The sequence below is a fragment of the Phyllosticta capitalensis genome, assembly GCF_038381095.1.
Source record: "Phyllosticta capitalensis strain CBS 128856 chromosome Unknown BKA78scaffold_1, whole genome shotgun sequence".
Taxonomy (NCBI): Eukaryota; Fungi; Ascomycota; class Dothideomycetes; order Botryosphaeriales; family Phyllostictaceae; genus Phyllosticta; species Phyllosticta capitalensis.
This window is the reverse complement of record NW_027117439.1, coordinates 2,465,630-2,492,599: the sequence shown is the minus strand read 5'-3', so window position 1 is coordinate 2,492,599 and position 26,970 is coordinate 2,465,630. Positions and strand designations below refer to the sequence as shown.

At 56.1% G+C, this 26,970-nt stretch overlaps 11 protein-coding genes across 11 annotated transcripts; 7 read left to right on the top strand and 4 right to left on the bottom strand.

Annotated features, from left to right (window-relative positions):
- Positions 1 to 829: 829 nt before the first annotated feature.
- On the bottom strand, positions 830 to 2,299 carry BKA78DRAFT_329369 (XPC-binding domain-containing protein; the record flags this gene model as incomplete). Its single annotated transcript, XM_066889662.1, has 7 exons — positions 830 to 949; positions 999 to 1,469; positions 1,520 to 1,852; positions 1,900 to 1,979; positions 2,034 to 2,106; positions 2,178 to 2,225; positions 2,282 to 2,299. 7 exons carry the CDS (start codon positions 2,297 to 2,299, stop codon positions 830 to 832), a joined length of 1,143 nt encoding a protein of 380 aa, XP_066749563.1.
- Positions 2,205 to 2,646, bottom strand: BKA78DRAFT_302960 (uncharacterized protein). The gene has a single exon (XM_066887500.1). It carries the CDS (start codon positions 2,589 to 2,591, stop codon positions 2,388 to 2,390), a length of 204 nt encoding a protein of 67 aa, XP_066749562.1. The 5' UTR covers positions 2,592 to 2,646; the 3' UTR covers positions 2,205 to 2,387.
- A 1,488-nt stretch (positions 2,647 to 4,134) lies between these two features.
- BKA78DRAFT_291506 (uncharacterized protein) lies at positions 4,135 to 5,628 on the top strand (the record flags this gene model as incomplete). Its single annotated transcript, XM_066885908.1, has 1 exon — positions 4,135 to 5,628. The coding sequence occupies one exon, from the start codon at positions 4,135 to 4,137 to the stop codon at positions 5,626 to 5,628; it is 1,494 nt and encodes a 497-aa protein (XP_066749561.1).
- A 47-nt stretch (positions 5,629 to 5,675) lies between these two features.
- On the bottom strand, positions 5,676 to 6,408 carry BKA78DRAFT_14977 (uncharacterized protein). Its single transcript, XM_066882923.1, has one exon. It carries the CDS (start codon positions 6,217 to 6,219, stop codon positions 5,722 to 5,724), a length of 498 nt encoding a protein of 165 aa, XP_066749560.1. The 5' UTR covers positions 6,220 to 6,408; the 3' UTR covers positions 5,676 to 5,721.
- Positions 6,409 to 7,429, top strand: BKA78DRAFT_14978 (uncharacterized protein). Its single transcript, XM_066882924.1, has one exon. The coding sequence runs from the start codon at positions 6,598 to 6,600 to the stop codon at positions 7,192 to 7,194; it is 597 nt and encodes a 198-aa protein (XP_066749559.1). The 5' UTR covers positions 6,409 to 6,597; the 3' UTR covers positions 7,195 to 7,429.
- Positions 7,430 to 8,021: 592 nt separating this feature from the next.
- On the top strand, positions 8,022 to 12,202 carry BKA78DRAFT_14968 (uncharacterized protein). The gene is made up of 4 exons (XM_066882920.1): positions 8,022 to 8,327; positions 8,387 to 9,489; positions 9,539 to 9,652; positions 9,699 to 12,202. Exons 1-4 carry the CDS (start codon positions 8,198 to 8,200, stop codon positions 12,105 to 12,107), a joined length of 3,756 nt encoding a protein of 1,251 aa, XP_066749558.1. The 5' UTR covers positions 8,022 to 8,197; the 3' UTR covers positions 12,108 to 12,202.
- A 776-nt stretch (positions 12,203 to 12,978) lies between these two features.
- On the top strand, positions 12,979 to 14,210 carry BKA78DRAFT_243555 (eukaryotic translation initiation factor 6; the record flags this gene model as incomplete). The annotated part of the gene is made up of 4 exons (XM_066883961.1): positions 12,979 to 13,013; positions 13,205 to 13,552; positions 13,786 to 14,021; positions 14,089 to 14,210. The coding sequence occupies 4 exons, from the start codon at positions 12,979 to 12,981 to the stop codon at positions 14,208 to 14,210; spliced, it is 741 nt and encodes a 246-aa protein (XP_066749557.1).
- Positions 14,211 to 15,069: 859 nt separating this feature from the next.
- Positions 15,070 to 15,594, bottom strand: BKA78DRAFT_348877 (uncharacterized protein; the record flags this gene model as incomplete). Its single annotated transcript, XM_066890705.1, has 1 exon — positions 15,070 to 15,594. The coding sequence occupies one exon, from the start codon at positions 15,592 to 15,594 to the stop codon at positions 15,070 to 15,072; it is 525 nt and encodes a 174-aa protein (XP_066749556.1).
- A 357-nt stretch (positions 15,595 to 15,951) lies between these two features.
- On the top strand, positions 15,952 to 17,773 carry BKA78DRAFT_302948 (nuclear protein DGCR14). The gene has a single exon (XM_066887499.1). It carries the CDS (start codon positions 16,044 to 16,046, stop codon positions 17,535 to 17,537), a length of 1,494 nt encoding a protein of 497 aa, XP_066749555.1. The 5' UTR covers positions 15,952 to 16,043; the 3' UTR covers positions 17,538 to 17,773.
- A 2,406-nt stretch (positions 17,774 to 20,179) lies between these two features.
- Positions 20,180 to 21,789, top strand: BKA78DRAFT_302944 (uncharacterized protein). The gene is made up of 2 exons (XM_066887498.1): positions 20,180 to 20,635; positions 20,810 to 21,789. Exons 1-2 carry the CDS (start codon positions 20,217 to 20,219, stop codon positions 21,444 to 21,446), a joined length of 1,056 nt encoding a protein of 351 aa, XP_066749554.1. The 5' UTR covers positions 20,180 to 20,216; the 3' UTR covers positions 21,447 to 21,789.
- A 632-nt stretch (positions 21,790 to 22,421) lies between these two features.
- On the top strand, positions 22,422 to 26,397 carry BKA78DRAFT_302942 (kinetochore CENP-C fungal-like protein). The gene is made up of 5 exons (XM_066887497.1): positions 22,422 to 22,585; positions 22,642 to 22,799; positions 22,923 to 24,467; positions 24,520 to 24,768; positions 25,874 to 26,397. The coding sequence occupies exons 1-5, from the start codon at positions 22,515 to 22,517 to the stop codon at positions 25,981 to 25,983; spliced, it is 2,133 nt and encodes a 710-aa protein (XP_066749553.1). The 5' UTR covers positions 22,422 to 22,514; the 3' UTR covers positions 25,984 to 26,397.
- The last annotated feature ends 573 nt before the right edge of the window (positions 26,398 to 26,970 follow it).

The following is a 26,970-nucleotide window of genomic DNA, read 5'->3' as shown; positions in this document are numbered from 1 at the left end:
AAATCGGTTGGTCACGCCCGCGCGGGCAAGCAAGAGCTCAAATACTCGACGGGCAGCGAAGTGAGGTACTCCTAGCGCCTCGTTCATTTGTGGCGCGCGGCGTTGTTCTAGCGGGGGCAAGTGAGACAGGTACAGTTTGTGCTTGCAGATAGAACCATGCGTACACTGGAGTTGACCAGCAGACGGGATCATCAAGTCAATCGTATTCTTGGGAGTGCTTCTGGAGGCGCCGAGACGGTTGCGGGGCGAGAAAAAGAGTAGAATACTAGAGGAGAGGCAATTGGATTGTTAACGCACTTCTTCTAAACACTGCAACTCTGGATGGCATTGACTCAAAGTGTGCTTTTCAAATTTTCCCTGGTCTGGCCTATCTACCTGCATCCGGGATATCGTCGTGGGATTAACTCCGTGGCCCAAGAGTGGCGGGGGAAGTAGAAAAACCAGTATCAATCAAAATGGAAGTTTGGAACGACTACAACATGAACGAAAGCAAGAGATCGGGAGGAGTAACTCGCAGAGGCTTGACTCACTACACCGGCTTCGCCACTGTTCGGAATTTGGAATGGAAACCTAGCACGGAGTATTGGTATGATCCACCCGAGCACAGAAGACCACCATAATCCCCAACGGCCAAGACTTTCGAAAATGTATTTTCGGAGGAAGGTGTGGTATTGAGAATTTGAATGCTGTTGTTGCAAGTGAGCTTCTCTGGAAAGCCAAAAGCCAGATGCAGTTGTCCCGAGACCGTGATCATGATTGATCGTCCATCATTAGGTAGACGTAGAAGCAAAATGGAAAACTCCCGACTCCCGTGGCCGTGGTCCGCTGCTTACTGGTTGTCATCATCCTCCGGCTGATCGAAGAGGAAATTTGCGGCCAGCTCCTCGTTCTTGTCGCAAGCAAAGTAGGCTTGGACGACAAGGTCGCGCTCAAAGCCGAGACGGCACAACTTTTTATGGTTAGCGGAAATCATGTTGTCAGCATGTCCATGAACTCACCCTGTCAATGGCCTCGCTCTCCTCCTCGGTGATGCTGACAACCTGCGCGCCGGGCGGGAGAGGCGTGTCGTCATCGTGGTCCTCGCTCAAAAGGCTGAGAAACTGGTCCGGGTGCTGGGCAATCATCTGGGCCAGACCAGGGTTGCCTTGGCCAACCTGTTGCAGGATCGGCTCCAACATCTGGGGTTGTTGCTGAACAAGTTGACGGAGCTGCTGGAATTGCGGGTTGTTGCGGAGGAAATCAAGGTCGCCAGCTCCAGCACCGGCCCCAGCGCCAGCTCCACCAGTGGCTCCACCAGCTCCAGCTCCACCCTGACCTTGGCCCGCGGCGGCCTCGAAGAGGTTGACGGGGTCACCAGCTGCATTGGTCGCTTGCGGCTGTTGTGTTTGAGTACCAGCGCCTGCGGCGGGAGCGGGAGATGCGCCTTGTCCTTGCGCAGCTTGTTCGCGCAGAGCGCTCTCGGGGATACCCTGCAAGCAGTTAGAAATTGCACTCAATGCCATTGATCTGAATTATTAACCGTCAAAAGGTATTCGACAGCGCGGTCGGGGTTGAAGTATGCCGCCCTCATGGCGCGGTCAATGTCGGCGCGCGGGAAGCCCATGCTCTCCATGTTTGCAATCGCAGCTTCCCTCTCCGGACCCATGGTGAGAGACGACGGATTGTTGAACTGGCCGGGCTCGCCGCCAGAGGTCTGCGGGGCAGCTGGGGCAGGAGATGGCGTCGCGGGCGCATTGGCAGCAGTGGATCCGGACGAGGGCGCAGGCGCGGCAGGAGTGGAGGACTGAGCAGGCGCTTTGGCGGGGGTAGAGGGAGGGGCCTTGGACGAGGTCACGGCGGGCTGCGGCTTTGGCTATTCAAAGTGAGCAAAAGCAATCCAAAATGATGGCTTGATCGTACCTTGGCGATCATGCAAACTATGAAGCCCTTCTCCTCGATGTTGTACGTTTCGACGGTCTTGTCATCCTGGAGGATCTTGCCTGCAAACAAAATCAGCCGATTGGTAGCATGATATCAACTGGCGCTGGATGTACCAGAGTAGATGAGCTTCTGCTTGTCGGCTTCCCAACCCTTTTCAGCGGTGATCTTGGCCTTGACGCTGGCAATCTGGATGATGTCAAAATTAGCCGCGGTTCGGCAAGGCGCGACGAAGTTGGAGGGATTTTGATGACACGCACAGTCTCGGAGGGCTCTGCCTCGATGACGAACTTGTTCTGCTTGAGGTCCTAAGCGCAGAGGGTCAGCAAGCGGGGTGTGTGGCGGCGGGGGTGCGGCGGCGGACCTTGAAGGTGAGCTTCATGTTGACGACAGACGGCGGGGTCGTGAGCGGGAAAGAGAGAGGAAGAGAAGAGGATGTCAAGGCGAGCGGGGGAGATGGGTGCCGTCAGCTAGGCGCAGAGGCGATGACGCGGATGATCGTGAAGGTGGGAGTGGGTGATGAAGGAGTGGTGTTGAGGTAGCAAGCACGGCGGGCTCAAGTAGTAAGGTAAGGCTTGGTGAACCGCGGCGGATGTTGGGTTGTGGGTGGCGGCCAGCGTTAACGCCGACTGGACCCGCGGGATGAGAGAGGTACGGTTGACTGTTGAGGTCATGATGGTCTATGATGTCAGGCCGTGAGAAATCTGCACTTCACTGCACTGCAGCATCAATGCCTGGGACTGCAGAATCAAAATCCTCACAAAGCACAATTCACAGTTATTTAATTCTCCTGGTCTTGATGGTGGTGATTTTACTTGATTGGTTAGTCAGCCACATACTAAGTGTCCGTCCGGGTGGGAGCAGCGCGGCGGGCGACTTGATCCCCCAACCGCTAGGCGTCCACACTTGCCGTCATGCCTCTCTCTCCTGTCACAACATCACTACATACTACCACCACGTCTCTTCGTCGTTCTCCACGCAACCTCATTCGATTCGCCGCCCACCGGCTCACGGCCCAACGCAAATGCGGCGCTCCTCGTGCAGCATTGTCGCCGCCATCTCACCAATATCCTGCACGCGTTCCACGGCGGCGGTTCTGTCCCACGCCAACAGCTGGCCAGGACGAACCCGATGGTGGTGCAGGGCAGCCCAGGCCGGCCTTGCGCGCATGGCATAAGTGCTGCTAGCATCAAATGGCGTGGGCAATGTAGCGCGACGGCCACGATGCCATTACTCCAACCCTCAAAGGCGGCGTGTTTGACGTTGTGTTAGCATGAGCCCACCGCGCCCCGTCCATCGTTTCGGCAGTGGATTGCCATCACCACCAATTGGCCCTGTACCTGCGTGCCGCCAAGGTAGCTGAAATCCTACCGTCCCTAGCCTCCAAATACGAATTGTCTCTGCTGCTTTGCTCACCATGCCCAGCCAATTTCCCCAGGCCAGGCCATCCGCGAAGGTGCTGCTCGTCCACAAACGGCTAAAACGGTTGCGCTCCGCAAGCCACTTGCTGCCGTGCATGTAGGCCCATGGCCGTGCAGCCTGCTCCCACAACACGCTGCCCATTTTCTATTTATGATGCGCCGTCCCCACTCGTTTCTCGCCATATCTTCCACTCAGGCGCCGTCGCCCTTTTGTTCTCCCCAATACCCTCCCTGCGAGATCCAGCTGCCCGGTCCACTCCACCGTGCCCAGATATTGGCACTCGCTTCCACGCCACTGACTGCATCACGAATTCAAGAATCTGCACCCAGCCTCCTCCTCACGACGACGACTCTCCAGTTGTTCCTCTCTTCCTTTCGTCACCTGAACATCTTCGCCCTGTAAACAAGCACAGACTCCACGACCTGCAGCCGATTGGCACTGATCCCAGTCCTGCGGATGGACTCCCCGGTCTATATTTGAAACCACTCCCGTCAATCACCCTCACCGCCCAAACAATCCTCGTTTTTGCCAGCCAGCCCGTTGCTGCTTCACCTGCCAACGCTCGTCTTGCGGCCCGGTCCCGATCCCGTCCACATCTAGACCCCTGTGTCTACCCTTCCCCAGCAATTCTTATGTCTCGCTGCGTCTCCTGATTTCACCTGCCCGCCTTTTCAATCTCCAGCATCCTCGCCCTCTTTAATTTATATTCGCTGCCTCTCTTTTCCGGCACGCCATTCCAGGGCGCTTGATATTTGGGTTGCGTCGCGCCCCCGAGGTGCAGACCTACGGCACAAAATGTTTGATTCATCTCTCGAAAGCCGCTCCTTGAAGCGGCCAACAACGGGGCCAGCAAAGCGCCGGGCTTTTCCTTTGCTTGGAGTACTGGCCTGCATCCTCACCGTCATCACTGCCATCTTTACCATCCTGGACGCTGCTGCCCTCTCCGCAGCCCACGCCTCGTTCACGGCCCTGGCAGCAGTGACCATAGTCCTGGACTTCTTCGCCATCTCATCGACCTTGGCCTTTCTCATAATCTCCTGGCGGACAGAGGACTGGCAAATCACAATCAAGAGATGGAGCGCGTCGGTGGGAATTTCCTTGTCCTTCATCAGCTGCGTCCTCACTCTGGCGACCTACATCCTCACCCAAGAAAACATTCACTCAATCGCTCCGAGGGGTTCCGGTCACTGGAGAGGTCTCATGGCCACCAAGTTCACCCTATGGGCCGTATCGACCTTTGCACAAGCCTGCTTTTACGGAGCCGTCCTCTTTTCAAGCCCTTTCCCCTCCGACTCCCAGTACGCCAGGGCTAGGGCCGTCAGCGAAACCACAGAACAAGGGACGCGAACACCCCAAGCCACTACGGACTACGAACTCTCAAAACCCGCCTTCCGAGTGGACTCAGTCGCTGCCATGAGCTACTCCAACAGCCCGAGGAGCTCCGTTTGCAGTTCGGTGCGCGCCTCGCTCCAGCAGGCGGTTCGTCCCATCACTTCGCGCACAAACTTGATAGGTCGGGGCTCGTCGTCTCTGCGTGAGTCTGCGAGCTTCCAGTCGGAGCGATCAGGGCGCACGAGTGCGCAGAATGACGGCTTCGAGTCCTGGGATACGTCAACTGTGGACGAGCAAACACGAGAAACTGTTATGCAATCGACGACATCTCCGACCAAGGCGCTTACCCCATTCAGTGGTACGCGACTGGATCCGATACCAGGCAGTCGGCCCGTGTCACCCGCAAACGCCCTCAATGGGCACTTCCCCATGTCGGATCCAGCCATGGATCCGGAACTACCGCCAACTCCAGATCTCACAGTTGCAACACCGGCATTCTTTGGCAGCCCGCACAACAGCCGTCCAGTGACGCCAACCATTGACTCTTCAAACATCCACCCGCTCTTCAGAGCAGACTCGCCCGTTCCCCCACCAGCCGTCACACCTGGCACTGTGGTTGTTGCCTCTCCACTCTCCGGCCAAGTCATCTCTCGCCCCCCAACGTCGGCCTCGCGCAGCAGGGCCAACAGCCGCACACGCGCCATGTCACCATCGTCCTTGGTATCATGGGACGCACAAAGTCTTCACAGTAGTCGCAGCATGAGGAGTATGCGCAGCGCGCGCAGCCCGTCGCCGCCCCCCAGCATCCATGCGGCAGAAAGGGAACGCGGCATGACGCCGCCCATCCCAGAGTTCGTACTCGCGGAGCGCCTTGATCGGGGTACCAGCCGATCAAGTAGCCGCGAGAGACCTAGAAGAAGCACGCTCAGAGTCAGCGATGACTGCGGGCCAGCATGATTGATGTCACGAAATAGAGTTTTACTTTGCATTGTCCGTCCGTCGCTGGATAACGGACCAAGATGAGATGCCTTTCTTTCCATGTCACGGTGTTTATGGATCTGATCTTTTTGTTTGGGTCGGTATGACACAAGGAGCTTTGCGAGAAGACAAAAAATGCGTCTGTTGTTGCGTTGATTCGGGACTGCTTTTTTCACCTTCTTCCTCTCCCTCTCTAGCAAGAGTCAACGCCGTCGTGCTGGCCTCTTGTTTGATACCCCCTCTACCTTGGCTTCTTTGGGTCGTTTTCATTTCTCCTTCTCCCCTCTCCGACGTTCTTCGTCGTTTTTTGCGTCTCCATTGTGCTTTGAGTATTTCATTGTCCTTACGCAGACACGTCGGTGGCTCGCTTCTTCCTGGGGGCTCTTGCAAGCGAGCGATCGCTGCCTCTCTCTTCATGTTTACGATGCATCCTTTGTCCTCAGCCCCCTTTCTTCCCATCTCCTCGCTCCTTCTTCTGAAACACGGCCATGGACATGTGCGGCGGCACGGGCTGGGGCCTTTGCTCCGCGGCAGCAACACGAGCAGCGACGACGACGGCAATGCACACATGACGAGCAAGGGGAGGTAAAGAAATACGTGCGAACGACTAATGTGTGTATGTACGATCTCTGTGTTCTTGTTTCTTTACGACACATGTGCATGCTGGATGCATAGGACTCTACATAGCTTTTCATTTGTCTACTACTGCATACGTGCGTTTGTCATTGAGAAATGTATGCATTGCAGTGGACTGAGATGGCATGAAACGGATTGGATAGCTAAGTAATGGATATCAACATCATGGACTACATCATATTTCGCTGCTGCCAATGCTGTGACTGTTGCCCGCGGACGTGTCATTTTTTGTGTTGATGTCAACATAGAGATGAAAAAGTAAAGGCTGAAAATAAAAGCAAGTGACGGGACCCTGGCCATGCATATGCGGACATGCGAACGGATGGACTACCGATTGAGGTTCTGCAAATCATCCAACGGCCTGTCAAATCTATCAGTGCGATGCGTCGTCGCAGGTACATGATGTGCTGCATGAGCGAGTGTACTGTGAGAAGTGTATATATTTGCAGGATGACTTGGGGGCAAGTGGTTGATGCGCAGGTGCTTGTTGTCCACGATGGGCGTCCACGTCGTCCGGTCGTGTTCATCAGTGGGCACGGACGACGAGAACAACGACAGGATCAAAGGTGGGGAGTGTTGTTGGACCAGTTTGACGCAAGGCAATTACAATGGCAGGGGCTGGACGGTTGCTTCACGTTGTCCGAGGAGGCGGAACAGAGGTCAAGCACGCGTGGCAGGCGGCGGCGGCGGCGGGGGTCACCTCACTACTCTTGGCTGGGCCTGGGCTGTCATCCCAGGACTTCAGAACTTGACTTGAGCGAGCGATTAGCGAGAGGCATGGTGCCATTGGCTTGTCCTTGTGTGGCGCAGGCGACCGGCCCAATGGCGCTCTCCATGTATTTTCGAGTCTCGCTCATCTGTCATGCGACGAATCGAAAAAATTTTGCAGCTGGTTTTGGGACGAGATGAATGCTGCTGTGAGAGCTGGCAAGCATCCGATGGAGAGTCGCGACAGGGAGTCGCTGTTGATCCGGATCCCTTGCAAGGCGGGCGGCGGGTTGGTGCGTCAGCGTCGGCCAAGTCGGAGCAGACCAGAGACGGGCTTTGCGCAGCGGCCAGGAGAGGATGTACGGAGAGAGATCAAAGAAGAGAGAGCAATTGAATGGTGTTGCGTTCGTCCAACTCCTTTTCGGCGGCGGCGACGATTTGGGAAAAAACGACTTGACCAAGCGTGCCTAGACCTAATGGGGCTTAGCGGATTCTCACTAAACGCAGAGGACCTGGCATCTGCTTCTGCTTGCTCTGCTGTTGTGAGCGAGTGAATAGAACAACATAGCGCGGCGGCACCTCAACCTCATCGCCAGCCCTGTCGCCCTCTGTATTCTCGCCTTTGCACGCTTACTGCTTGTCTCATTCTCTTCGTCTTGCCCCCACTTGCTTCAGTTGTCCGCCTCTTTGCCGCCGTCCCTTGACCTCCACAGTCGAGCATTTTGACCATCTCTCCCGCAAACCCTTTCATCAACACCTCGCCCCTCTGGCACCTCCCAACCCCGAAGCCTTGCTCCTCTTTGCATGTCTTTGGTTCCGACGAGTCTTTTTCCTGTAAGTTTGACCCATCTTTCATTCATCTCTGCCACGCTTACTACACTCCCGGCACCACTCCACCCGCACTGCTCAATTCCCATCCGCTGACACTGCCCAGTCCTTGACTTGTTGCCAGTGCGGCCTGAGCCTTGTCATGTGCTACTAATCCCATCAAGGCCTCTATCTGAGTCCTCAGTCGCTCTATATCGCCAGCCGACAGTAATCTTCGAATTCTGTCTCGCCGGTTGTCTCCTGTCGGTCCATTTGGACACCGCAGACTAGTTCATTATTCCACCCCTTGAGTCCTTCGAGGCTGCTCATCTACCCGTGATCCACATCTCCTTTTTCAAAATGTAAGTGTCCGACTCGCTCCCGTCGCATTTGATGCATGGTCACGAGCCTCCCAAGACCCCAACCAGAGTACCAACAACAACCACAGCATACAGTCTGGTCAAACATGAAGCGCAGGCGCGGTAACTCAAAGTCCGTCTCAAAGAGCCCTGAGCTCTCACGTCAAGGTAATGCGCGCCCATTGCCGACCATTGAGAATTTCTACTGACAGGCGCTGCTCGGCCAGCCACATCGCCGGAAACCCGGCTGCGCAGGCCCAGTACGCGAGGCGCTAGCCTAACACCATCAAAGCCAACCAGACGTCACCCAACGGAAGCGCTGCATATGACTACTCGACGCGCTGCCAATAGTAACGCCTCTGCTGCTACTGATTCTGCTGCCAATTCCGAGGCCAGTGGAAGCCGTCGCAGTTCTCTCAACGACGACCAGCCGCCGCAATTCGCTGTCGAGGATGCGCTTTCCCACCACAGCAGTCAAGATGCTCTGAATGGAACTCAACAAACCGAATCCGATGAACTTGATGTTGCAAGAATTACAGAGTCCATTTTCAAGAATGCCGATCCCGATGTTCCTGAAGCTCCTTCGGCTTCGTCGCAATCGGATCCGCATGATCTCGAGTCCAAGCCTTCCTCGCGCTCGCCCGAACTGACAAAATCGGCAAAGCGAAAACGCGCGTCACTCCTCAACGAGATTTCTGAGGAGCCTCGAACTAATGGCTTGACCAACGGGACTTCTTTTGAAAAGCAATTGCAATTAAATCCAGATGCAGTCTCTGAAGCCGCGCGAGATCCAGAGTTGCCACCACGTAAGCGACAGTATCGAGGCCGAGGAAGAGGCCGCGGTGGTCGCCAGCCTCGCACCATTTCAACCCACTCCAGCTTCGCGGCTCAGACGGACGCTGCATCCACGCCCGCGTCCACCGTCGCTCCCGACAGGGATGCCGCTGATCATGCGTCAGAAGACGCTCAGGCAGAGAGCGAGCGCCCTGCTAAACAACCCAAGCGTTTGCCAGGGAGACGAAGAGCACCGAATTCGAATCCCAGCATCGAAGCAGATCTTCGCCGTCAATTGCAGTTGAAAACGGCGTATCGAGCCGTGGTCAAAGTTCTGAAGCCAATCTTGGCCGAGCTTGCCGATCGCTCAATCAACGATGTCGAAGACGAACCGACTGCACACGAAGAAAGCTTACATTTTGAATGCGTACAGGCTGATCTCGATAGACGGCTTGCAGACCGTGTGGCTTATCTGGATCGCAAGAGAGACATCGAAAAAACTTATGTGGAGACTAGCATTGGCAAGGACTTCGACGTTGTGCGGACTGAGTTCCAGGTAAGCTTAATTCCTGATTCATGCGACCAGTTTAACTAATATCGAACAGAACGTCTTCTTCAACTTACAAGACGATTACTTGCTCCGATGTCAACACAGGGCACTCTCTATCGCTCGAGCCGTTGCTGTCGAGGAGCAAGAGGGCTACGGCTCTGAAGACGAGGTTTGTCAAGCAACCTGTGTTGCGGTTCCGTACTCACTGTGTATAGGATGGTATCGTGCCTCGTCGACGTGGAATGCAATACAAATGGAGGCCCACTGGTTTCCTCGACCCGCAATCAGACTCCCGCAGCCGGTTCTTCCTCGAAACCGAAAAGCTCTGGGACATTGATCAGATTAGGAAGAAGCTGGCACAAGAACGCGCCGGTTTTCTGCAAGCACACCAGGAAGAGTTTGAGGACGAGGCCGCTCTGAATTCCCGCGAAGGTTTCGCCACGTACGACGCCGATCAACGCGAGAATGCTCTCGCTATATTCAATGCGGCTACCCTGGCTCATGCAGCTCAGGCTGTCGAACAGCCTGAGTTGTTCCAGATGCCTGAGCCACTCCCGAATAAAGAAGCAAGCGGTCTGATGATGTTGGCCGACGCCATTGAAAACCTCGGCAGCTTACCTCCTGTTACCACAGAGGTCAAGCCCACTGAGTCCGGACGGAATACTCCTGTCGTTGAGCAGGTTCCGCCTAGAGCCACAGCCACTCCTGTTTCTAGCAGAGGCCGCAGGAAACGGGGACCGTCGGCAAAATCGACACCACGACATCGTGGTGGCGGCTCTGCTACCTCGACACCCCTGCCACAAGACGATCCTTTGGATGCGACAGCTTCGGCAACGTCTCGCGCCATGTCTTTGGATACTGACATCCCCGGGCCGAGCCCTCGTAAGCCCTCGCAGTCGGCCTCTGCGGAGCCAATGGAGCGTGATCCATCTCTCTCAGAACCCATGGATACCGACCTACCGCTTCCAGCAATAGAAGAGGAAATGCCTTCTTTTCAACCAGAGAAAGAAATTGCAACGGTTCCCGAACCGCGACGGCAGCAGAGCGTTCCTAACAGGATCACGGACATTTTGAACAAATCCGACGACGGGGCACCCTCCAACACCACCTCAGCATCATCAGTCACTGCGTCTAGTCCTGCTGCCTTTCCTCCTGTCGTGCTCCAGCCGCTCAATGTTTCGACGCCTCTCAGTGAACCAGCCCAGTCGAGTGGACCAGCACCTAGCGTCCAGACAACTACCTCTCGTGCAGAAACGCCCTCTGATAGACTTATTGATCCAGCATTGACTTCCGAGACGTCTGCGTCGGGTCGCCCACCCACCAGTGCACCAGCAGGTGAACCGCTCAAAACGACGCATAAGCTTTCTTTCTGGGATGCACTGGCCATGGGTAACAATACTAATACCAAGCCGCCCAGCCCTCCGAATACTGATCGTACACCTCTGGCCAGAGTCCGCCAGAGTTGGCCTCAGGTCCTCAACACTTCGGGCGCTGCTGGCAAGTCTGCAGAACCAAAAAGTGGCGCAGAAGCCAGCGTGGACAAGAGCTCCGAGCGGGCCTCCCAGCCGTCGGTGGAAAGAGCTTTGGATGGACAGGAACGCATTGCCGAGAGACTGGCGGGCTCTGTTGAACGCACAATGGAGGAGTATCCTGCGCGCCCCGATCGGGCGGTCGAGAGACCTCCTGACATGGCACCTCCAATTCCAAGGAACTCTGTGTCGAACGAAGCAGGGTCGCGGAGATCCTCGGGTACTGGCAGTGTCTTGTCACAGGCGCATTCCACCAACCATCCTCTCCATCAACGTTCGCCCATCGAGGTCCCTACGAAGCGCTCCAACAGCCGCGAGATGCCAGCTGGACTTGAGCAGAGACAGAATCGGTGGAGAGCTGCGGTGCCTGCGCAGCACGGCCCCAATCCTCCATTTCGCCCCAACTCGAATCAGCCCCAGAATGCGTTTCTCAAACATCAAGGGTGGACGACGGAGTCGCAGGCGCGGCACCCAGCATCTTCGGCCACTCCGCCGCAGCAGCCTCAGCCTCCACCCTTCCCTGGATATGTATATGACCCGCGGCTGTACCCGCCCATGGGCTACCCACCACCCCCGCCAGGGCACTATCCACCTCCGCCTCAAACAAACCCGTTCCTAGCTGCCGTGCCACAGCCGCATGGACACGTCCTTCCTCCATTTCCCTGCCCATCTGAGCGTCCGCCTCCCTACCAGTCCATCTACACAATGCCACCGTCCTATGGCTATCCTTATCCACCATACGGGCCTCCTCCACCAGGCCCGCCAGGTCCCATGCCTCCCCACGGACAGGCTCCGCCGCCTCCACCAGGACCATTCAGTCAGCAGTATGGAGGACCGCCGATTCTCCCCGCGACTGCGGATCGTCGTCACAGTGCTGGTCCAGGACAGGCTGCGGCTCCGGGGACTCCTAATCCTTTCCCGGGTTCTCCACCGCAAGTAGCGCACCCGCCTGCATTCCAACAACAACAGCAGGGTCAGTATGGTAATGGTACGAGCGGGAACGAAAGACGTAGTGGTTCGCACAAGAAGAAGCTTAGGCACAGCACTGCAGGTACGGAGTTCAGGCAGTACTTGCCGAAGGGATCGGGACGATGAAGCGGAAAAAGATGGTCATTTGCAGCGGGAGTTGAGGTTTTTGGCAGTGGTGGGGTGGCAACGGGCATTTCGCATGCTAGGCATGCGGTAAAAGTTGGGAGTCGTGGCCTATTCTATCGTGAGGGTAGTAGGCCAAATCATTTCGGTTTTACTTCATTTCAGTGGTGGGTGGACATTGACGAAATGCATTCAACAGGCGTTGAACGGGTTCCGAGTGGCACAAAGCGCATTGTGGGTAGCAAGGCCAGCATGTTTGTACTTGTCCGACATGTCTCTTGTCATTATTTCCTTTGTCTTGGTGCGGAGCATGATGGCGAGTTTGTAATAGTGTGTCGGTAGGTCGAGATGGTCCAGTAGCATCGCGTATATATCACGGCGCATCAAGACTTGCCTGTTTAGGATGGACGTGGCGGTGCAGATTGAGTCATGAGTGCTGAGGCTGTGAGCGGCTCCTGACTGCTCCCTGCAATTGCCGCCAAGCTGGAGGAGCCTCATGGGCGACGTCCCAGTCGTTGTTTGCACACGAGTTGGGGTCAGAAAGCTGGATGCACAAAAGGAAGACTGATTCATCGTGAAAGCTCCAAGTTGACTGAAAATGAGTCACCGCCAATGACTGCTGACAGCGTGTGGCGTTGGAACGCATCCACTGGAGCCGCTTCTGGCCTGCAGCTCGCTCCGCGCCGGGGTCCACCCGGCGATTTGGCAGGCACTGCCTTAGGTCGTCATAAAACCTTCACTCGCCTGCTCATCACTGACAACAGCATCACATCCACCGCCTCTCTCACATCGCGCGCCTCATTTTTTGGGAATCCGCTTCCACACTCTACTGACAAGTCCATTTTTCGAACCAACCCAGCTCCAGACAACAATCATGGCGGTCCGCGCCCAATTCTCGAATTCCAATGAGTGCGTCTTTTGCCCCACCACGATTCTTCTCCAACTGCGCAGCCTCGCGGCTGTAGCACAACGGCGAGCCTTGCCATGTATATCAGTAGCAGCTGCTTCAGCGCTCTGCGCAATAGCCTACCCGGCACAGCATGCTCTCCGTCGCACAGCAAAGAAAAAGAGTCAATTCTAACTTGAGCCCCACCATGTAGAGTCGGCGTCTTCTCCACCCTGACCAACTCGTACGCCCTCGTCGCGGTTGGCGCCTCGGAAAACTTCTACTCCGTCTTCGAAGCCGAGCTGCAAGACGTGATTCCCGTCTGCCACGCGACCATTGCCGGCACAAGCATCGTGGGCCGACTGACGGCCGGCAACCGCAAGGGCTTGCTCGTCCCCACTAGCACCACCGACCAGGAGCTGCAGCACCTGCGAAACTCGATTCCCGACGAGGTTAGAATCCAGCGCATTGAGGAGAGGTTGAGTGCGCTGGGCAATGTCATTTGCTGCAATGACCATGTCGCGCTTGTGCATCCGGATATTGAGAGGGAGACGGAAGAAATGTAGGTCTTGCTTCCCAGCCTCGATTTTTCTGCAGGTGTTCCTTGGCAGTTGCTCCTGCTTCCGTGCTTTCTTTTTGCTGCAGTGCGGCTGTCTGGCCAAGTCTCTGCAAGTAGAAGTTGGTTGGGCAGCGCGTGGCAAAAATCGCGGGACGGAACGCTGCCAAGCAAGATTTGCTTTGCGCATCTTGAACATTGGAAAAGCACGGACAGTCAAAGCTAATGTAATCCAACAGCATCGCAGACGTGCTCGGCGTCGAAGTTTTCCGCCAAACCATTGCGGACAATGTGTTGGTCGGCTCGTACATGTCGCTTAGCAACCAGGGCGGAATTGTGCATCCTAAGACTTCAATCCAGGATCAGGATGAGCTTTCCAGCTTGCTCCAAGTACCCCTCGTTGCCGGTAGCGTCAACAGAGGTTCGGCCGTCGTTGGCGCCGGCATGGTTGTGAATGACTGGATGGCGGTGACTGGTAAGTTATCCACTAGCGGCTTACGAATGCATCCCTTTGCGATTCAGATTACTGATATGTCTATTAGGTCTTGACACCACTGCCACGGAGCTGTCCGTCATTGAGTCCGTCTTCCGTCTCGGCGAGGGCATGGGGCCCAGCGCCATCAACACGACGAACAAGGACACCATGGTCGAGTCTTTCTACTAAACGCCTTTTCGACCCCCTTCTTTTTGATACCCATCCATCGTCTGGAATGCACAAAAATGATGTAAAGTCGACATGAATGGCATGGCTTGGCTCGGCCATCAAATCAGGCCACAAGCTGCCATGTCAAAAGCGGGACGAAGGTGGAAGTGGTGAACAACAGACTTGTCCCATTCGTTGTACTACGGCCAGCAGATTCCGACAAAAGTGCGTGTACACTGCGTCCGACTCCGGGTCTGGACGCACGCGGTTCAACCAAACCCACGCAAGTCGGAAATTTTCTTGTGGCTGCGGCGGGACATCGAGGGCTTCTTCTTTTGCCATTGGCGTTCAGAGACGGGAGCAAATGGGCGGCGGGCTGGGCTTGCCATGATCATGATGATTTTTTTCTCTACTCCATTGGTAGTCGGCTGTGGCGGTTGGGTGGGTAGCTTGTGGCCGAGCCTGGGCGCAAGAAGGACCAAAAATGGGGATCGAGCGGAATACAAAAAGCTTTGGCATGTCGGACGTCATGGTGCTTTCGTGAGTATGAACAGTGACGCGCTTGGTTGTCTTGCTGTCCTCTTGCAAGTCCTTGGAGCCCCCAGACCGGGATTTGGCTCTGCTGCTCTTTTACCCTACGACTGGATGTACTTGATCAACATCGGCGCGGACGCTCTCGCTGCCCTTCGTTCTGTTTTCTTCCCCATGCTTCCCGGGCCAATTTGTAGGCATCGATTTGAGCAAGCCCAACACTCAGATAGCCAATATGCCCCGGGACATACCTCCAGCGTTGTAGTAGCAGATTATCGCTCGCCCTAACCCCCTCTCGAGAGCTTTGCCCATCCATCCGGCTATCTTTTTCTGGCTCACAGCCTTAACCTCAGCCTGCAAAAAGCGCCTGTCCACCACCATCCACGCCCAAAGCCAGCCTTCCCAACACACCATCCCACGCCCTCACAATCCACCCCGTCCGCCTCTCCTCTTGGTCGCCTCCGGCACTTGCGCCCTTGCCCCCCACCGGCTCGCCAATCCACGCCCCACACGCGCCGACCACCGCGCTGCCATCTGCCAGCGGCGCCCGCACAATCATGTGCGTCACCCCGTCATCGTTTGCAGTTGTTCTGGAAGCGGCGGTTGGCGACGCAAGCCACGTGGAGAGTATGTCGATCGGTATCGCGGCGCCGTGCTGGCCGTGGTGCTGGCGCAGCGCGGCGGTGAGGGCTTGCCGGAGCGTTATTTCGTCGACGGGGTGCGGGATGTGCGGCGCGTGGTACGTCAGGTGGATGTAGAGGAAGGGTGACGGTTGGTAGGTGTGGCTGGTCCGTGTTGTTGGTGTTGTCGCTGAGGTTGACGTGGACGAGGTTGTCGTGGGAGGAGGCCGTGAGAGCGGGAGTGTGGATGGCATGGTCGCTAGGAGAGATTCGTCTTGCTGTTTTCCCTTCGTCTGGCGCGAGAAACTGGTGCTTGTGTTTTGCGGTTGCCGCGGGAGCGTGTCTTTTGGTTGCGAGGCTGCTCCCGTATGGTGTTTGTTCCGAGGTTTTGAAATTCAATCCAACGTCAAGGCGATAGTCGTAGCGAATGAATACAGCGCTATGTCGTGAAAATGTAGCAAGATTTCGAATTGGAGAGGTCGAGTGGTTCTGAATCGACGACCACATGCTGGGAAAATATGCCTGGCAAGCTCATAGGGCTGAGCCGCGCGCGGGTGGCGCAGGCGCCATGTCGAATCGCCCGCATTTCAAGACGCCACACCAGGGCATCACTTCAACCTCCTCCAGCCTTGAACTCAACATCGCAGCACTGCTGCTGTCTCACTGGGAACGCACTTGATCTTTTCCAACTGGAGCAGAAACCATGGCCTCGAACGATGCTCCGTCGCAAGCGCTCGCGAAGCGCAAAGCCGAAACCGCGCTGATGCCTCCTCCGCCGGTCCCCAAACGCATAAAGCGCCCGCCAAAAGTCCTGGACGAAGATACGTACACGAACGCTCTGGACTACATCGTCGCCCGCGACTTCTTCCCCGGTCTACTAGAAACGGAAGCGCAGCAAGAGTACATCGATGCGCTCGACTCCCACAATGACGAATGGATCGCTGAGGCGGGGAGGAAGCTGACGCAGGTCATGACGCCGGGCCCGGATGGACGGAGGATGTACACGCCAAAGAGGGGGACAGGCTTTGCCACACCTCTGAGGGCCCGAGTCATGGAGGATACGCCGAGGGAGTGGGCGGGCGAGACGCCAGGGAGCGCAAGGGAAAAAGAGGCGGACTCAGGCAGGTCAAAGGATGACGTTGAGTTGGAGAATATGAAGAAGATGGGGTTGGGCGCCTTCCAAGCAAAATACACGTCCGAGGACAATGAGAGCTTCAACGCGCTGCTTGACAGGCAAAACCAGAAGAGGGCAAGCAAGTACGCCTGGTTGTGGCACGGGAACAAGATACCATCGGGTCGGCAGATTGCATATCGCGAGCGGGAGCAGAAGCTGCTTGAGGCATCAAAAGAACCACAGAGACTCAGAAACAATGACCGCGCGCTGGTTAAGAGAGACCCAGAGAAAGACGCAGACCAGGATGCTAGAAAGGCCATGCCGGAGCACAAAGCAGCTGCACCTCGCAACGCGCTCATGTTTGCGCCTGATTCCATCGAGGATACACACTCTACTCGGGCACAAGAGGCCGAGGCCAGGTCCAACATGCCGCCGAAGCAAGTGCTCTACAACAACACGCGCCTACAGCCTCCGAGTGAACTCAACGCAAACGCCAGCTCCATTCCTCCCTCGCCCTCCCTCTCCGCCGTGAACGACGCTCTAGCAGGCCGGCCGCGCCCATCCGCCTCCGAGGCTGGCTACACTGGCAGCGAAACTCCGCGCGTCAATGGTTATGCCTTTGTCGACGCTGAAGAACCTGAACCAGAACCCGAGCCGACACCAGCAGCGGACAAGTCGCTCCTGCAAAAGTTGGGTATCACCGGCGACGCGGGACCCAATCCTTTTACCATCAAAACGGCCAGCAAGCGCGAGGAACTGCACCACCGCCTTGTAGACAAGACACTCAAATCGAAAAAAGAAGCGAGCGGCGGTGGAGTAGTGAACAACAGGCTATCAGCCCTCAAGGGCGAGCATGGCGCTGCCAACAAGACACCGACACCCAAATTCGCAAGCAGCCCGATTGTTGCGGGCAAGGCGCGCGGCGGCTTGACACCAGCAGCGCAGAGGCTGTTCAACAAGGTCGGCACGCCGAGGGCAGAGGGCGCCTGGAGCGCGTTTGGCACGTCGAGCTCGACGCCGAAGACGCCTGGGAGGGATCGAGTGCGGTGGACGCCAACACCCAAGGTGAAGAGGAACGCTTGAAGGCGTAGGCGGTAGTTGCGGTGCTTTGCATTCTTTGATACCCTTTTCTTTATGATAGACAAATGCCTTTTGAATCATTGAGTCGTTTCGCTCGTTGGAGTCTTGAGAGTCGCGTTCCTTCGATTGTTTCGCTTTTCTTTACTTGCCGGGTGACGGCGGTGCCGACGACGGTGGTGGCAGTTCAAAGTCTACCCAACCCATTGCGTTCTACTGGGCCGAAAGCACTTCATTTGCCATGACTAAGAGTCAAATTGTCGTTCGGAGCGATAGTTCTCGCTTGAAAATCGCGTGGCTTTGGCTGGTGTGGCACTGTCGGGCTGGGCTTGAAGCCAGCGGTCGCTCAACACCATGGACCGCACCACCAGTCAGAGGGTGTATAGACCAGCACTACTCAAATGGCTCCTGCTATGCCAGTCTTTGGCGAGCCAATTCACTGTAGAAGTAGTCCTGAGGGAGTCGTCCGCCATACGGACGCTCAATGGCCAAGTCTTGGGAAGTCACGGCGAACCTCACCTCAACTCGCCCGCACAACACCACAGGTTAGCTCGAACCTCACTTCAGTTGAGCGGATACCTCAACCTCTTCTGCGTCTCGCTAAGCGAAGGCGACCACCGTGCCGGCCGTCGCCTTTTCTTCGACCTCAATCTTTCCCTCTCTTCCTCCTCGACCTCTCCTCAACACCATCTTCCGACAACCTCACGACCTCATCACCACCCTCTTCTGAGCCCATCGCTCATCGTTTCCTTCAGCTCTACGTCTTCAGCTTCCTCTTCACCATCTTCTTCTCTTCGTTCCGTTCCCTCTACACCTTTTCCGCTCACCGTTCTTCTTCGCTCTTCAACCTCCGCTCAACGTTTCCGTGAGCTTCACGTCTTGAGCTTCCTCTACACCATCTTCTGCTCTACGTTTCGTCCTCTCTACAGCCTTTTCGCTCACCGTTCGTCTTCTTTTCTCGACCTCCGCTCACCGTTCTTCGTTTCCGCTCAACCTCCACTCGCAAATCGTCACGTTTTGAACGATTTGCATCACCTTTGAGCTTCCGACCGTCACTTTGAGCCGTCTCGTCGCGTTTCGAACGAGATCCGGTTCACCGTTGAGCTTCGATTCATCGCGTTCAGCCTTTTCAGAATTTTGAGCGACGAGCTTCACCGTTGAGCTTCCATCCATCGCACTCGACCTTCAGCGTCAGCTCTTGATACTCTCCTCTTCTTGCGACAACTTTCGACGTGTCCCTCTCACCAAAAACCTTGGTCGCGTCTCTTCAGCACGCTTGAGTTTGAGATTCAGCTTCAGCTTCGTCTATTTTCCATTCTTCGCTCACGCTTTTCTCAATTCACTTTCCGACGTCTCTTTCTACTTCACCTGAAACAATGGCGACCACTTCCAACTCCGCTGCGCTCAATCAGGCCGCAATCGACCTGGCGATGATGGAAACCAAGCAAGAAGCATTCATCAACTCCTTCCGATTGAGCCTCGCTACCACCTCCGACGCCTGCTTCGTGCAAAATGGCGCGAAAGACTTTGTCGGCTTCTTCAATCACGTTGCGTTCGACGCCAGTATGGTCACACGCAACTTGCCATCGGGTGTCATCACGAAAGCTGATCTACACTGGATCTGCAAACTCGTGGGCGATGAAAACCCTCACTGCGAACACTTGACCCTCGTGCCGGAAATGCACGTTGTCACTTTCAACGACGGTAAAAAATTCTTCATGGTCCACGACGAGATTGCGCTTCTGGACCCAAACAGAACCGGCTTCACGGCTATGCGCCTCAACTTGGGCAATTCGACTTCTCCTCCCGACAACATCGGCGCTCAGCCTACCACTACCCCTACGCTCGACCCGATCACCAACGAATCCGACTCCGCACCTGTGACGGCCACGGAAGCGGTCTCTTCAGCGGTCGCCCAGCCTCATCCTTGCCCTGAGCCAAGCTCGTCCGAGTCTCAACCTGCAAAGACCATCGATCAGAATGACAGTCTCTCGCACGAAGCCACCGTGCCTGACGACAGGACCGCGCAGGAGTTCACGCCTCCCAGGTGCGACTTCAACAGGGCTGCCACGCTCGACTTCGATTTCGACAACTCCACTATGCTTGCCTCGACGTCCATGAACTTGGCCGAATTCGATCCTTTTGCTCAGCCCAGCCCATTCATTCCTGGAAGCAACTTCATCAACCTCAGCTTGCAGGGAACTGCGCCCGGTACGCCCACACCCGTTCTTGGTGACACGACTTTGGGCGTTGTCGACAACTCTCCCGCTTCGAATGTCACTTCCTCTGCCGATTGCAACACTTCCGCCAACCACACTGGAATCATCCCTGGTACGCCCGAGCCCGGATACGCCACGCCTCCAAGCTCTCTCAACCCCTCTCCTGTCTCGAACACCATTGCATCTGGCAACTGCAACAACATCTTCAACCAGACTGGAACCGTTCCTAGCGCTCCAAAGCCCGCCCTCATCACGCCGTCGAGCTCTTTCGCCAGCTCGCCAGACAACCATCATGCTGTTCCAAGCACGCCCACGCCTGCTCCTAAGCCAGTGCCCACAGGCTCTGGCAAGACCAGCACAAAGAGGCCCGTTCCACAATACATAGACATTGCCATCGAAGCGTACCACAACTACAGGTCTCCGAAATGTCCCAAAGGCATGCTCCAGTTCGCACACATGTACGAGTATGCATATGCCAACTTCGAGATGGAGAAGAGGGGCGCGGGCTTCAAGTCAGGCATCCGTCATGCCGTACCAAAGGTGTTCGTCAAGGTTGAAGACGGCAAGAAGCCCGACTCGGGCGTCTGGTGGACATTGGACCACGACTTCAAGGGCGACATCGCAGCCAGCAACAGGCGCAAGCCCAAGGTCGTCAAGTCGGACACACCCGAGACTCCCCAACAGCAGGGCGCTTCTGAATCCGAGCCGCCCAAGACTCCTCGCAAGCGTCGTGCCCCTGAGTCCGAGTCCGAGGCTCCCGAGACTCCTTGCAAGAAGTCCAAGACGAACAACAACGCCCCAGTGGCCACCATGGCGGCTCCGATCGCTCAGTCTTCCGGCCAGCAGCCTGCTCAGACTCACTACTACGGATACCCGCAAAACGGTCAGCAGAATTACCAGGGACCCTACTACCAGCCGGCCACGACCAACTACGAGGGTGGTCAATACCATCCGGCCCAGCCGCAGGCCAGTTACTCTCAACCTACGCACGACGTCCAGGAGCACATTCAGCCTGCCCCGCCCGTCTCTGATGCTCAGCCGGTCAACCCGCAAAACGGCCAGCTGGTCTACCAGGGACGCGTCTACCAGCCGGCCACGACCAACTACGCGGGTGGTCGCTACCATCCGGCCCAGCCGCAGGCCAGTCACTCTCAACCTACACACAACACCCAGCAACAGAGCCAGCCGGTCAACCAGCCGTCTGTCGAGGAGAATGTTCACCAGCACGTCACCCAATTCCTTCGTCCTACTGAGCAGCCTCCTCCTCAGCAGTCCATGCAGCAGTCTTCCCCTGAGCAGTCCATGCAGCAGTCTGTTGATCCCTCGCTCCAGCAGTCCATGCAGCAGCCTGTTGCGCAGTCCTCTCCCCAGCAGCCCATGCAGCAGCCTGCCGCACAGCCCTCTTCTCAGCAGTCCATGCAACAGTCTGCGCTGCAAATCTCCCCCGCAGAGCTCGAAAGGTTTCAGCAGTGGCAGTGGCAGCAACTCAATGAGTTCCGAAATCTCGAGCAGCAGCAGGCCCGACAGGGTGAATAGGGCTAGGCCAACAACGCCCCAGGGACACCGTATTCCAGCTCGAATCCTCTCTTCTTTACGCCAAAACAGCAGTTTCGGATGCGCTCGTTTCGACTTGGCGAGTACACATTTGCATCAATTCTTTTTCGCGACTTTGAGTGGTCGCCGTTGCGTCAATTGACCGTCCGGAAGGATTTCTTTTTTGAACTTTGAGCACAAAAGCGCCAGCGAGTCGCATTTTCAGGCGTTGGCATTCCACTTTCATTCGTTTTCGTTTTACAGTTTCGTACATCCCTTTGGGTTGGCAGGACACGCGGCGTTGAGGCTGAGGGGTGGTTTCGTCTTTTTGATTTCCAATCGTTTTTCGTTTGCGCAGCACAGCACAGCATTATACCCCATTAGTACAGTCATTCCCGAGAGCGGCATTCAGCATAGCGGTAATTGAGCTTCCTAAATTTTGGCAGACCTGAGCTTTGCAAAGCCGTGACGTGACATCAGTGGTGACTGAAACCAATGAAGTATGGATGAATATAGAGCTTGAGTACTTCGTAGCTCGAGCACAACAGCTTATGCTCCTCCAAGCACAGAGACCGAGACTTGGTAGCAAAAGTCGTGGCACACAAAGTCCGAATGAGAGAAAGCAGCCAAATTGGAGCGACCATGGGGTAGTGCTAAAACCCTATGTCGAAATGTACACATCAGGGAGCATTCAAGTGCCTTAAGCAATGATACATAATGGAGTTCACCAGGTTTTTTGCGAAGAGTTACAAGGGGTGGTCGTAGCTACGTGTGCCACGACTTTTGCGACCAGGCCCCAGACAGTAAGCATTCATCGAGCTCTGACTTGGAGTTGGCGTTTCTTTTGAGGGCTTTCGTGTTTTGGCACCGTTGTGGGGACCAGAGTTGGCGTTCCAAGTGAGCAAAGATGCTATTAGATTTCAGGCTAGTAGATTAGAAATAGAGCAAGGATTGATTGGAAGATTGAAGATAACTTCTGCTGAGGTCTGTGTGCTCTGTCGAATTACTGGGCGGTGGTCACGGAGACGTGTCATGGAAAGCGCCAAGAGCAACTATCCCGATTTGGGTAGACCCAAACAACCGCCAGCCCTCGTTCGCCGAGGCGGCCATGTCTTTCATCAACGCGTCGCTCGACATCCACACGCGTCCGCTCCTGGACTCCACGCCGTCTTTACCCCCACAGCATCTCTCTGGCGGACCGTGACCTTTGAATCGACAAGAATCATTGACCATGGCGCCCGCAAATCCCCCGGGCCGGAAGCACCGCGAGAACGAATTCTTTCGCATTGGCGAACAGGGAAGGCACGGCATCTCAGACAGAGCTATCCAGCACCAGCGCAAAAGCTAATGATATGCAGGAGAACCGGAGTCACCCTTGCAGAGAGGCAACGAGATGAACACGGATTCGAAGACCTCGATGGCGTCTTTTCATCGCCTGAGAAATCGCCGCCAAAACGCGACAACGCTACCGCAGCCGACAAGACGCTCACTTCCGAAGACATGGACCTTCAGCAGAGTATGTCCGATTCAGATGATAGTGCAAACTCGCCCACCAATGGCGCCTTCAATGCTCTCGTGGAAGCGCTTTTGGACGACAACGAAAGCAATGGTGATACTGAGACGGACTCTCGTTTTGCAGGTTCGATGCCTGAGCCAGCCGACGCGCTCAGCGCACGCAAGTCCATACGATTTCCCCCGCCGTTGGGTCGTTCGCCCATCAAGACATCGCTCGGCTCCTCTCCCCGCAGACAGTCTTCCATGGGTCCGCCGTCGATGCGCAGAGCCACTAAGAGTCCGGACCGCGCATCATCGCATCCCGCAGTAGCACGCAAATTGGATTTCAGCAGCATCGACGACTTTAGCGATCGGGACGGTAGTAGCGCCAGTCGCAACAAAGGCAGTGCCCGGCGGAGCATCTACGATATCGAACCGAGCCCCGATCCGGAACAAGAGCCGACACAAGAAGACACGGTTGCTGACGATGAGGAACTCCCTGGAGAGGACGAGATACCCGCGAATGGCTTTGAGGACGAAAGCCTCGTCCCGGTAGAAGGTGGTGATTCGCTGCCAGCAATTGAGGACGAGGTAGACGACGCGACTGAGGAGCCTTCAGAGATTCCCGCAGCAAAGCCGCGCAGAGGTGCGGGTCGACCACGTCAAAGCATTGAAAAGGCTGCAAAGCCAACAAAAGACCAAGAGGAGCCCGCAGAACAGCCCGCAAAACGTGCGCCTGGACGACCCAAAAAGTCAAAGGCACTGGCGTCTGTGCAAGCATCCAATGCATCAAGCGCTCTAGGTCCGCGCGCAGCGCGCAGAGGTCGGCTCGCTACGAACGGGGACGTTTCTGCTGTCTCTGTCTCTGAGAATGAGCCAGACGTCGAGGAACCTAGCCTGCCAGAGGTTGAAGAGACGGCTTCGGAGGTCACCGAGCCCCAGGCGAAAAAGCGTGGTCGTCCCAAAGGTACAGGATCAAAGACGGCAAGACCGATTGCCCAAGACGCGGATGAATCGTCAGTTCAAGAGGTCGAAGAGACAGGGGCCGAAGCCGTTCAAGTCACCCAGTCGAAAAAGCGTGGCCGCCCGAAAGGTTCGGGACAAAAGGCGACGGCAAATGCAGCGGAGCCAGAACCTTCTGTTGCCGACGAGGAAGAGCGACCAAGCAAACGCTCGAAGAAAGATGCTGCTCCCGCCGCAAAACCAGCCACCAAGAAGAATTCTGCTCAGGGCAAGGCAAAGGGCAAAGCAACAGCTCGTGCAAGCAGCGTTAACCCACCGACGGCCGTGCAACGACAGGCATCTATGCCGCCTCCACCTCCGCCGAGAGACGCGAAGAGTTCCCACATACTGCGAGCGACCACACCGTTTGACGATTCAGATGTAAAGACAACCAGGTCTGGCAGAGCTTCCGTCAAGCCCTTGGCCTATTACTTGGGTGAGAAGATAGAATATAGCCATGACCGTCAGAACCTCGGAATCATTCGCGCCGAAGACAACGAGCTGCCCAAGAGAAGTCGAAGGGGGCCAAGCAAGGGCAAAAAGCGCAAAGGGGCAGCGTCTGCAGCTAGCGAAGAGCCTGAGCTGCCGTTGGAGCCCTGGGAGAAGGGTGCCGGAATCATTGCTGGCTATCTCAACGAGTGGGACGACAAAAAGGGCATTAGCCTTGAGGAGAGTGCCCAGCAACAGGGTGAGTTCCTGAGGCCAGTAGGTTCATTCGAAATTCCTGACATCGTACACAGACATTGCCTACGCAGCGAACAAGATACAGACAAGAGATGTGGCAGACACGGAATTTCGCTATGCCAAAATCATGGGAACTCCGTTCATGGCCGCGGGTATGGTCGACATTCCTCCGAATGGCATCAAGCGCAAGAAAAACTCTCGGCGAATGCACATCGTCTTTTGCGTGCTGGAAGGAAAGGTCACCGCGACAGTTGGAGATACTCAGTTTGGGATCAACAGGGGGGGTGTTTTCGTGGTGCCGCGAGGTGAGTTGTCTTCTTTTCTGAGCTGTCCATTCACCCCTGTTTTCTCCACCTTGTTGTCTTCTACACATTTTCCTTTTTCTCTGCGCAACAGCCTGCATGCCAACAGCGCACCGCGGAACGGGGCAGCGGGCGACGAGAGCAGTATTGCGAGTCGGTGTGCAAGACCACGTATTGTGCGACGAGCAGTCGTTTTATGCTCGTTCCTGGTAGGCGGATCCCAGGGGGTGCAGCGGCGCAATGCGGCACGGTACGGGTCGCATCCGGGGTAGCACGACAGGAGGTTGTACCCGGCCAGTCAAGTCTGCCATCTCGGATGCCACCGCGCTCAGGCCCTAGTCGCACAGCCTTGCCCTTTGGCATCGAACTGCTCTCGATTTGAGCTGTGGCGCCAGCCCTGGACGCCTCTGCGGTGCGTGATAGAAGCCGTCTGCACTTGGTGTTGCACGACTTGCGCATCATCTTCTATTCCCTTGCACTGCAGCGACCAGCGACCGTCTGTTTGTTCCATCCTTATTTCAACCCCCTGTCATACCCCCGGTCGACGAAGCTATAACCTCTACCAACGGTCGCCCCGCAGGGCACTTGGCTTTTCCATCGAGTCGGCGACGAACCGCGGGCCTCCGCGTTTCGACTTATTTTGCGTCACCTGGAGGCTCTTTTGAGCCTGTGCTGTCGCACCGCACGAACCCTCGCCGTTGCAAGATGAGCTCTCACAGGTTGATCGGGTGGCTCTCATTGCTCGCTGGCACCTCACACAAAGGACTGCGGCTCCATCGCACCTAAGCATCAACGCAACCTATCTGTCATGGCCTGCATCTTCGCGCATCGCTGCAGTCTGCCAACCGGCTCCCTGCCTGATTTCCCTTCCTGCCTTCCAACTACGTCCATTGTCAGGTCTCTTTTCTCTCGCCTGCAGTCGTAACAGCAGTCTGTTTCCGCACCGCTATTTCAACATCCTCGTCTCGCTCTCTTTTCCCCTTCTCAGTCATGACTTTCCTTGGCATTATTTGTTTTTGTCTGGCAGTCGCTTCCTGTTTTTCGATTGGTCACATCGCGCTTAGACCAGCGAGAAGCGCACCATGCTGACCCGATTTGCTTTTGATAGGAAACTTCTACAGTCTTGAGAATCTCGAAGAGGTAGAGGCACGTCTGTTTTTCTCGCAGGGATGCGAGATTCCGTCTGGCACGACACAGGGTGGAGAGCTCTCTCAGTGAGCGACGGCCGATCACTTCTCGCCATCCTGTCAAACCGAAGCAGGATCGCTCGGCGCTTGACAACACACCTGCGCTGTCCGCTATCAGCACACGAAGAGAGGGCAGTACGATTGATTGACAAGGATAGCTTTGGAGACGACAGAAATTTCCTCCGTTTCTGTCGTACGTAGGGTCATGGTTTGTCGACATGCATAATGTCGTTGGTCACGAGGGGGCTTTGCGTCTCAGGTTGGGAGTGTTGAGCTTCGTGTCTTTGGGCGTTCGTTTCCGCGTCTGGTTTGTATGATATCCCAAAGAACGATAGATTATGACTTAAAGCAAGCGGGTGACCGTGGACACAGTCTAGGTCGTTCTCTTTTGCGCTTGGGCGCGCTGATGTCAGTGTCCGGAGTAATGACATTGATTGCAACACGACGTCTTTGGCCGTGACTACAAAATCCTTCTTGGCGAGTATGGTGATTCTCAGTAGAGCAGGCGCCTTTTGGTGAGCGAGGTTTGCGTGCGTTCGAAATCCGAAGCCGCATCACCCCGCGTGGTTGGGCGTCAACAGCCGGACCAAAACACCAACCAGCTCCACATGCGCACGGCGTGAGGCGAGACGAGGCGAGGCTGTCGGCGCACACAACATCGCACATCGCGTCTCTTTCTTTGCGAACCCAACTCCCAACACAGTCAGCGCCGCTGTAGCATCACCTCGTCGTGTGGCGGACTCGGAAGGCCGACCCTCCCTGTCCGAATGAGCCTCGCATTCCATCCGTACCATTCCCTCGTACATCCCGGTCCCGGTAGTCTTGCGTCCGTCCGCTTCGCCCCGTCGTCCTTGATCCCAACCACGCATCCCTCATCTCTCCATATCCTGGCCGTGCCAGCCACCCCAACCCAACTTTAACCGCCAACCCGGTCCGCCCGACGCAACGGCCATGCACGACAACTCCGGGTCCGCGTCGGGACCCCTTGGGCTTGGGTGTGTGCGCGGTTTGGATGGAG